The sequence below is a fragment of the Martes martes genome (genome assembly GCF_963455335.1).
Source record: "Martes martes genome assembly, chromosome: 4".
NCBI classification, from domain to species: domain Eukaryota; kingdom Metazoa; phylum Chordata; class Mammalia; order Carnivora; family Mustelidae; genus Martes; species Martes martes.
The window spans coordinates 149,598,434-149,609,346 of NC_137891.1; the positions used below are offsets into that span (position 1 = coordinate 149,598,434).

General features: G+C 39.5%; 1 protein-coding gene across 1 annotated transcript in view; it reads right to left on the reverse strand.

Annotated features, from left to right (window-relative positions):
* SCP2 (sterol carrier protein 2) overlaps window positions 1–10,913 on the reverse strand; it is a 109,482-nt gene that overhangs the window by 97,095 nt on the left and 1,474 nt on the right. The window contains exons 2-4 of the mRNA XM_080801016.1: window positions 3,789–3,846; window positions 3,093–3,164; window positions 811–942 (exon numbers count right to left, since the gene is read on the reverse strand). Of these exons, the coding sequence (XP_080657142.1) occupies window positions 811–942; window positions 3,093–3,164; window positions 3,789–3,846 (262 nt within the window). The remainder of the gene's footprint in view (window positions 1–810; window positions 943–3,092; window positions 3,165–3,788; window positions 3,847–10,913) is intronic.

Sequence of the window (10,913 nt, forward strand, 5' to 3'; positions counted from 1 at the left end):
AAAAATTAAATTTTCAGACACCTAACAAAATAGCATTAAATACTTTAAGTAATATATAAAAAATGGAAAAAGATGCTATAATGCTACAAAATGTTTAATAAGTGAAAAATTCGGGGAAATTCTTACATGATTCTACTTCTTTTAAAGATTTTATTTATTTACTTGAGAGAAGGAGACAGAGAGAGAGAGAGAGCACAAGCCATGTGGAGGAGCAGCAGGAGAGGGAGAAGCAGACACCCCACCCAGCAGGGAGCATGGCGTGGGGCTCAATCCCAGAGTCCTGAGTGGAAGGCACATGCCTAACTGACTGAGCCACCCAGGTGGCCCTACATGATCCTAGATAAGAAGAAAAATTAGGAAAGTATTGAATTCTTCTTTTGATTAAACCGCTGCCTTTGGCTTAGGTCATGATCCCAGGGTCCTGGGATTGAGTCCCACATCGAGCTCCTTGCTCAGCAGGGAGCCTGCCTCTCTCTCCGCCTCTGCCTGCCACTCTGCCTGCTTGTGCGCTCACTCTCTCTCTGTCTCTCTCTCACAAATAAATAAATAAAATCTTTTAAAAAAAATAATAAAATAAAACTAGATAGTAGTGACAGTTCATAAAATCTGCAATTCTACTAAAAAAGACTGAATCGTATAGTTTCAAAAGGTGAATGTTATGGTGCAAAAATGAGATCTCAATAAAGTTATTTTTTAAAAATATATATAGTACAAAGCAAACCCTCTAATGGTCATATGGAGAACTGATAAACGAGGGGGGCAATAGCCCTGTATCTGTTTCAGTACACTCGAGAAATAAGCGATCCTCACCACCCTGAATCAGCTGCCGGGCCATAAACAAAGCAGTAGAACCAGTAGCACAGTTATTGTTGACATTTATTATAGGAATTCCAGTCAGTCCCAAACTGTGATAGATAGACCTCTGCCCGCAGGTAGAGTCACCTGTATAGAAAAAGAAACAAAACTGTAAAATCTGCAACATGGGAATTTACGAAAAAACTGTTATGCAACATGACACCCCACTATGGGGGTTTTTTCCTTCAGTATTGTGCCTTTGTGCATATAATACAGGCATAGCAATAAACCACTGACATCTTATTCAGAAACAGTTTTTGCATTAAGCATTATTTACATTTCAAATAGGAAGAAATCCTCAAAACATGTATATGTGTACTTTCTTTACATGTCACAGATGTAGGAAAGTAGAGAAATGACCAAGTAGTAGCAAACAATTCAATGTGGCTAGGACTACATGATAAAGGAAGCCATGTTTCATTTCTACTTCAGATATAAATCTTTAAAACTACATCAATGGATTAAAAGGCTATGATTTTTTTCTTCATAGAAAGGCTCTACAACTTCAAAAAGTTTAAAAGATCCTGTGTGGCAGGGTGTTCCCGAAGAACAGTGATCCAAGTTGAAAATACTTTGACTCCCTTTCCCCAGTAACACGGGCATCAAGGCAGACATGCTGGAGCAATAGCATGGAACATCCAAAGAGACAGACTCTCCAGAAGTCTTCAGGGAAAACAGCAAGGTTCAGGACCTTCTTTTCAATAAATACATTATGCACCTCTTTGACCTAGTAAATTTCCCTTTGAGGATGCTCTTGATATATTAAAATCTTAAAAAAAAAAAAAATCACAGATAAGCACGAAGATTCATATATAGTAATGCTTACTATAGTCTTTTATGATAAACAGTAGATTATATGATATATCTATTCAATGGAATTTTATCATTAAAAAAAAAAGACCAAAGAAGCTCTTTATGATATAATTTGGAACAGTAGCCAAGAACTACTAAGTAAAGAAAAAAAATCAAGATATAAAACAGTGTGTTTATTATGTTACCATGTGTGTAACAAAACAAAGGGGGAAAGGGAACTTACACAGTCACACATACTTGGATATGTACAAATCACCTCTGCAAAGACACACTAGAAATCAGTGAAACTGACTGTGTAAGGAAAGGGAACCATGAGACAGGGAGACAGGAATAAGAGTGAAACTCTCCATCACATAATCATTCACCTTTGGTATTTTTGTACCATGTAAATATTTAATCTATTCCAGAAAAAAAATTTAATTTAAAAAAAGGTTAATGATAATATAAGAGAAAACTTAATGGGGAATACGGATTATCCTAAATCGAGAAAACTAGGTTACCCAAAAGTACTAGGATCCTTCTTTTTGTTTTTTTTCTTTTTTTTTTAAGTTTTATTTATTTAAGTAATCTCTACACCCAACATGGGGGTCAAACTCACAACCCAGAGATCAAGAGTCTCATGCTCTTCAAACTGAGCAAGCCAAGCACCCCAGGATCTTATTTATTTCTTTAAGAGAAAATTCTATGTGCATGCATACTCACATGCATTCATATTCACTGAAAGATAACATCAAAAAATTAATAGTAATCACTTCTGCACTGGACAATGGGATTAGAGGGCACTTTTTTCTTGTGTTTTTCTGTTTCTTTTATTCTTTCGTTTTTCTTTTTTTACAATTAGTATATACTCTTTTCCTAGTTAGGAAAAAGTTTAATGAAAAAATTTTATTGGTGGTGCCTGGGTGGCTCAGTGGTTGAGAGTCTACCTTCAGCTCAGGTCATGATCGTGGGGTCCTGGGATAGAGCCTGGCATCGGGCTCTCTGCTCAGTGGGGAGCCTGCTTCTCCCTCTCCTGCTCCCCCTGCTTGTGCACACGTGTGTATGCTCGCTCTCTCTCTGTGTGTCAAACAAATAAGTAAAATCTTTAAAAAAAAATTTATTGGATACATACAAATTTTTAAGATAACAAATAACAAAAATTTACCTTCTGAATAGTAATTATCTTTAATGGTAGAACTATGGGTAATTTTTTCTTCTTTAAAGATAAGCAATGCTTTATAATTTATCTCCTGTTCTGGCAATAAACAATGGCAAAAGAACATATATTAAACTAGGCTGACACATAAGGGAAATCTAGGGATGATGGAAATAAGACTCTAAATCCTGAGTTTTGAGGGTTAAAATTCACAAGTGCCTCTGCATTGTTTATGAAGTTGCAGCTAGATTAGGTGAAACATTTTTAAAATATATAGTTTATTACATACCATAAACGTAGCCAATACATGCCTGTTCCACTACTGAATAAGGGATCTGGGCATCAGCTAAAGCCTTCTGGGCTATAAAAGCAAAAAAGTTTTATCAAACAGTGCATTGAGTATTTGCTTTAGGTGGGTCAAATTAAATTTAGAGTTTCCCCAGAGTAGATCGACCTCTAAATAGTCTGTGTCCAAATCAAAGGACAAATCTTTCAAGTCATCTCAGATCTCTCCATTCAGAAGTAACCATTTCTCCCTCTAAGCTACTACTTTTCACACCTCCTTTTTGACACTTAACATTTTCTGTCCTAACTGTATATCTAACTATAAATATATTAAATCCCAAAGTCTTAAAGCTCCTTAACCTCAAGATCCTTACTCATCTCTGTGGCTCCACTGCACATCTAAAAGACAAAACTGGAAAGAATATCATTATTGTGGGGGAGAGGGGGAGACTCCTACAGAGCCCTCTGATGTCCCAGCAAACAGCTGGACAGTACATAAAATTACAGGCCACTGTTTGCCCTGGCTGCTTAGCTAAGAATGCCCAAGCTCTTTTCCCTTTGTCCTTTCTAATGAATCACTAGGTAATAGTATAGGTTCTTCTCCCTTGACCCAGGCTTCTTTTTATGGTTGCAAGGTTCCACAATCAAGACAGATGATACAGTAACTCCAATGTTCAAAGATCTAAATTTCCTCTATTACCTGCTTCTTTTGCCAAGTCAGGGTAGCCTCTTGAATTCTCAAGTCCAGGCTTCATGAACTAGAAATATAGAAGGAGATCAATAAATAGAAGCAAATATAGTTAGATTTTTCTCACAGCAGAGGACTGCAAAAATTCATTTACCAATTAATTTAAACAAAAACATACTGAGCACCTATATACGGGCCTTGCCCTTGGGGAGCTTCTAGTCCAATGGAAAACGGGCAATTATACTATAGTGTCCTTAAGTACTGAATAATTTGGGGAAGAAAACTACCTAGCCTCAGAAGGAGGACTAGAAAGGCTTCCCAGAGGAACTAACATTTAAATTAATCTTTAAGAATGAGCAGGAGTTAGCCAAGTAAGAGAAAAGAAAGTTCTAGGGCAAAGACCTAGAAGTGAGAGAATATGGCTCAATCTTGGTACTATAAACAATTTTATGTTGCAGAAGTTGAAGCACAAATAAGATTTGGCAAGTGACAGGGACAGAAGAGTAACTTAAGACCAAATGATAACTTCTAATACTTATTGGGCACTTACTTTGTTTTGCATTATGCTAAGCCCTTTTCATGTATCAATTTATTTAATTCTCACAATAATCCTAAAAAGTAGGTACTATTATTATCATCATCACTTTACAACAAGAAAACTAGGGTACAGAGAGATTAAGTAATTTGCCCAAGGACACGTAGCTAATTAAGTAACGAAGCTGAAATTTCAGACAGTCTGGTTCTAGAGCCAACTCAAAAGGGACCTTATATGCCTTCCTATGATGTCTGGGCTTTATCCTAAAAACGATGGATTTTTCTTTTTTATAAAGAGACTGGGGGGTACCTGGGTGGCTCAATTAAGCATCTGCCTTTAGCTCTGGTCCTGATCCCAGAGTCCCAGGATGGAGCCCCGAATCAGACTCCCTGCTTAGTCTCCCTGCTTTCCCTGAAGCGAAGAGCCTGCTTCTTCCTCTGCCTCCACCGTTTGTTTTCTCTCTCTCTCTCTCAAATAAAAAAATAAATAATCTTTAAAAAAGAGAGCGAGCCTGGGGTGGGGGGGGTTGGGGAATGAGATACTGCTACTCACCCATTAGAATGGTCAAAATCTAAATACTGACAATACCAATTGCTTAAAAGTACAGGGAGCAACAGGAAGTCTCATTCATTACTGGTGGCAATGCAAAATGGTACAGCCACTTTGAAAGACAGTTTGGCAGTTCCTTATAAAGTTAAATATCCTCAGGCGCTGGGGTGGCTCAGTTGTTAAGCGTCTGCCTTCAGCTCAGGTCATGATCCTGGAGTCCTGGCATCAAGCCCTGGGCTGGGCTCCCTGCTGAGCAGGGAGTCTGCTTCTCCCTCTGACCCTCACTCCATTGTGCGCTCTCTCCCTCTCAAACAAGTAAACAAAATCCTAAAACAACAACAACAACAACAACTAAACATTCTCTTAACATATGATCCAGCCATGGTGCTCCTTGGTATTTATGCAAATGAGTTGAAAACTTATGCCCACACAAAAACCCACACAGGGATATTTATAGTAATTTTTTTTTAAGATTTTATTTATTTATTTGACAGAGAGACAGCAAGAGAGGGAACACAAGCAGGAAGGGTGGGAGAGGGAGAAGCAGGCCTCCCGCAAAGCAGGGAGCCCAATGCAGGACTCGATCCCAGGACCCCGGGACCACAACGTGAGCTGAAGGCAGATGCCCAACGACTGAGCCACCCAGGTGCCCCTATAGTAATTTTTAAATAACTGCCAAAACTTGTAAGTAACCAAAATGTCTTTAATAGGTGAATAAATAAACTGTGGTAATACAAACAATGGAATATTATTCAGCACCAAAAAGATATGAGCTGTTAAGCCATGAAAAGACATAGAGGAATTTTAAATTCATGTTACTAAGTGAAGAAGCTAATCTGAAAAGCCTATATACTACTGTATGATTCCAACTATATGACATTCTGGAAAAGGCAAAACTATGGAGACAGTAAAAAGATCAGTGGTTGTCAAGGGTTGAGGGAAGGGAGGGACGAATAGGCAGAGCACAGAGGATTTTTAGGGCAGTGAAACTATTCCATTTGATACTACAGTGGATACATGGCATTATGCATTTGTCCAAACCTAAAATATACAACACCAAGAGTGAACCCTAATGTGAACTATGGACTTTGAGTGATAATGGTATGTCAGTGTAGCTTCACTGATTTTAACAAATGCCCCATTCTGGGCCAGATTACTGACTGAGTGAGGCTGGGCATGCGTGGGGGCAGGGAGCGCATGGGAACTCTATTTTCTGTTCAGTTTTGCTATAAACCTAAAACTGCTTTGAAAAATAAAGACTTACTTTTTAAAGGAAACAGAGAGAGACTGGGGGGTGCCTGGGTGGCTTGGTCAGCTAAGCATCTGCCTTCTGCTCAGGTCATGATCCCAGGGTCCTGGGATCAAGCTCCCAATCAGGCTCCCAGCTCAAGGAGGAATCTGCTTCTCCCTCTGCCCCTCCCCCACCACTCATGCACTCTGTCTCTCCCCCTCTCTCTCAAATAAATAAACAAAATATTTTAAAAGAGAGAGAGATTGGGATGAAAAGACCTGCATCTTTTTTTCTTTTTGCTTATATTTTTTCTTCTTTCTTTTTTTATTAACATGTAATGTATTATTTATTTCAGGGGTACAGGTTTGTGATTCATCAGTCTTTTTTTTTTAAGATTTTATTTATTTATTTGTCAGAGAGAGAGAGAGCACAAGCAGGCAGAGTGGCAGGCAGAGGCAGAGAGAGAGAGAGAGAGAAGCAGGGTCCCCGCTGATCAAGGAGCCCAATGTGAGACTCGATCCCAGGACCCTAGGATCATGACCTGAGCCTAAGGCAGTGGCTTAACCCACTGAGCCACCCAGGCATCCTGTGATTCATCAGTCTTACACAAGTCACAGCACTCACCATAGCACATACCCTCCCCAACGTCCATAACCCAGCCACCCTATAGCTCTCTGCCACCCCAGCCCCAGCAACCCTCAGTTTCCTGAGTTTAAGAGTGTCTTATGGTTTGTCTCCCTCTCTGGCTTCATCTTGTTTCATTTTTCCTCCCTTCCCCTATGATCTTCTGTCTTGTTTCTCAGATTTCTCATATCGATGAGATCATATGATAACTGTCTTTCTCTGATTGACTTATTTCACTTAGCATAATACCCTCTAGTTTCATTTACATCATTGCAAATGGCAAGATTTCAGGTTTTTTGATGGCTTCATAATGTTCCATTGTGTATATATATATACCACTTCTTCTTTATTCATTCATTCTGCTGATGGACATCTAGGCTCTTTCTATAGTTTGGCTATTGTGGACACTGCTGCTATAAGCATTGGGGTGCACGTGCCCCTTCGGATCACTACATTTGTATCTTTAGGGTAAATACCCAGTAGTACAATTGCTGGGTCATAGGGTAGTTCGATTTTCAACTTTTTGAGGAACCTCCATACTGTTTTCCAGAGTGGCTGCACCAGCTTGCATTCCCACCAACATTTTAGATCATTCTAGATGTAATGTGGAGAATGAATGAAAGGCTGCAGGCAGTGAGGCCAAATGATTCTGGAACAGTCCAAGTGAGAGTTGACTAAAATAACAGCAGAAAGGATGGAAAAAGCAGACAGACTTAAAAACATAAAGGAAGGGGAGCCTGGGTGGCTCAGTCAGTTGGGTATCTGTCTTCAGCTTAGGTCATGATCCCAGTCTCCTGGGATCAGCCCACACCTGGCTCCCTGCTCAGTGGGGAGCCTGCTTCTCCCTCTCCCTCTGCCCACTGCTAGTTTTCTCTTTCTAACTATCTCAAATAAATAAATAAAATATTTTTTAAAAAAAGAAAGAGAGAGAGGGGGAGAGAGAGAGAGAGAGAAATGAAATGAAAAAAGAAAAAAGAAAAGAAGCAAAATGTAAAGGAAGTAAAATCTACCAAGCTGGGTGACTGATTAGATAAAGTACACTTGTTGGATAGTCAGTGGAGGTGCTAACAAAAAATGGCTTTCAAAAGATTTTGACTGTAAACCACCATAAGATATATTATGACAAAACCCAGTAGACACACACACACATACATAATTGTAATTTCCCTTTAAAACATTCAGTCACCTCTGTATAAATCGAAATTGAGTTGAGGTCATGCCTAGGTGGTTCAGCCTCTGCCTTTGGCTCAGGTCCTGGGATTGAGCCATGCATTGGGCTCCCTGAGCAGGGAGCCTGCTTCCCCCTCTCTCTCTGCCTGCCTCTCTGCCTACCTATGATCTCTATCCATCAAACAAATAAATAAAATCTTTTTTAAAAAATTGAGTTGAGTTCACACTGCACTTTTCCCTTTCCCAATAATATAATACTGATTAAAATCTGTCCTAATGCTTTATCCAGTGTGTGCCTTTCCTTATCTTTGATATCACCACCCACACGAAAAAAACTGAACTTTGCCTCTACTGCAGAAACTTCTCCAAGCACGGTGTCTCAATCGCAATCTTCACTCCATCCCCACAGTAGTTACTATCTTCACTCCTACCGTAATCACTTTCTGTAATATTTCATAATTTTATCGTCCAAGTGTGTATCTATGGACACTACAGTTTAGTCTTGCCCGTTTATCAAAATTTTATGGGTTGGGATGCCTGCGTGGCTCAGTTGGTTAGGCGGCTGCTTTTGGCTCAGGTCATAATCCCAGGGTTCTGGGATCGAGTCCCACATCAGGCTTCTTGCTCAGCTGGGAGCCTGTTTCTCTCTCTCCCTCTGCCTGCTGCTCCTCCGGCTTGTGTTCTCTCTCTCTCTGTCAAATAAAAAAAAATCTTTTAAAAAAATTTTATCGGTCTTTTAATTCTTTGTTAATCTATAGGTCCTCCTCCACTACTTTCTTTTCCTCTCAATGTATCTGTTTAAGAACCTAGAACATTTGACCTAGAGTTTCTCCAAGTAAGTGTTGCTTTAGCAAACTTGTTTCCATTTTGTGTGTATGTGTGTGTGCAATTGTCATGTAAAATGTATTTCTTCTGTGGGTCATGAAATTATCACACATAAAATTATTAGAAAAATTAAGTGCTTAATTATTTGATCCTAACTACAAGGGAACCAGAATTTCAAAAAAGGTAACCAGAATAACTTAAAGCAATTTGAAGAAATAAAAATAAGAAAATATAGGACTTGGACTGTGCTATAGACTGAATGTCTGTGTCCTCCTAAAATTCATTATATTGATATCTAATCCCCAATATGACTGAATGATGGAGGTGGGCCTTTGGGAGGTCATAATGATGGAGACTTTACAAATGGTATTAATATGCTTATAAAAGAGATGCCAGAGAGTTCCCTCAACCCTCTGTCATATGAGGACACAGCAAGAACACAGCTGTCTATGAACCAGAAAGCATGACCTCAAAAGATTCATTGTCAGGCTCAGAGGGTTGAGTCTCTGCTTTAGGCTCGGGTCATGATCTCAGGGTCGTGGGATGGAGGCCCACATTGGGCTCTCTGCTCAGCAGGGAGCCTGCTTCCTGCTCTCTCCGCCTGCCTCTCTGCCTACTTGTGATCTCTCTCTGTGTGTCAGATAAATAAATGAAATCTTTAAAAAAAAAAAGCAATGAATCTGCCAGTGCCTTAATCTCTTGATCTTGGACTTCCCAGCCTCCAGAACTGTGAGAAATAAATATTTGCTTTTTAAGCTGCCCCACTCTGTTTGTATTGCTGTTATTTTGCAACCGAAACAGATCAAGTCAGAACAGTTCTTGAAATAGGTAGAACATAAAGCTATGAACAAAGGGCATATCAGAAGGTAGGCAGCATAAGCAAAGGGACTTGGCCTGCTGTCAGCCTGATGGTAGTGGTGATTTAGTTGTATTAAAACCTGTTGACATCCACCAAAGAAATCTTAACTTACTTCCTACACTAATAATAAAACTCATTAAAGGAACTTCAGTTGTATCAGGAACTCAGCTATTCAAATTAAGAACCATAACACAGGAATCTGACCATTACAGATTTACCAACAGAGCTTAAAGTATTATCTAGTAAGTTTTTCCCTCCTCATCAAATCCTACCCCAAGTTCCAAAATATCTAACCTAGAAGGAACTGGCCCAAAAAGTACATTAATAAAGCTGTTCTTCACAGTCCCAATCTCTTCCCTCAATACTGTAACTAATACTGTCCACACCTCCACCTCCTAACTTAGAAAAAGAAACAAATTACTTCCCAAAGGGTTATAAAGTTCTGTGCTTTCCTACACAGCCAATATAATCACATATTCAACAGCCAATGGAGGATCTGACTGCATTAATGTCATACTTAAAAAGCTTTTACTCTCCACCTCTATTAGAAGTCCCCCCTCCTGGGGCACCTGGATGGCTCAGTGTGTTAAAGCCTCTGCCTTCGGCTCAGGTCACCATCTCAGGGTCCTGGGATCGAACCCCACATCTGGCTCTCCGCTCAGCAGGGAGCCTGCTTCCTCCTCTCTCTCTCTCTGCCTGCCTCTCTGCCTACTCATGATCTCTATCTGTCAAATAAATAAATAAAGTCTTAAAAAAAAAAAAAAAGAAGTCCTCCCTCCCATGAAACAATAGGATGAACTCCAAGTACCTACTTTATTATGATTAACTGACTTTTCTACTCAAATGTTTAGATCAAATTATGTACTCTCACTCCATTTGGTAAGATAATAAAAATTTTAAGGCTGTTTTCTCAGGAAGAGAACTTCCCCCTGGAAACTCTCTTTCCTAAAGTGTATCCATGTTCCAAATAACATTCATTAGGATCTTATTTTCAGGCACCAGGCATTTTCAAGGTGTTAAAATACAGCAATGAATTGGACATGGTACTCACCTTGGAAGGAGCTTACATTCTAAGGAAGAATATGAACATATAAACAGAGAACTTCAGTATAACATAAGTACGGGTTTCCCCTGCTGTCAAAAATATTGTGTTCTGGGCACCTGAGTGGCTCAGATGGTTAAGCGACTGCCTTTGGCTCAGGTCATGATCTTGGAGTCTGGGGATCAAATTCCACTTCGGGCTCCCAGCTCCATGGGGAGTCTGCTTCTCCCTCTGACCTTCTCAGCTCTCATGCTCTCTCTCACTAAATAAATAAAATCTTTAAAAAAAAATATTATGTTCCT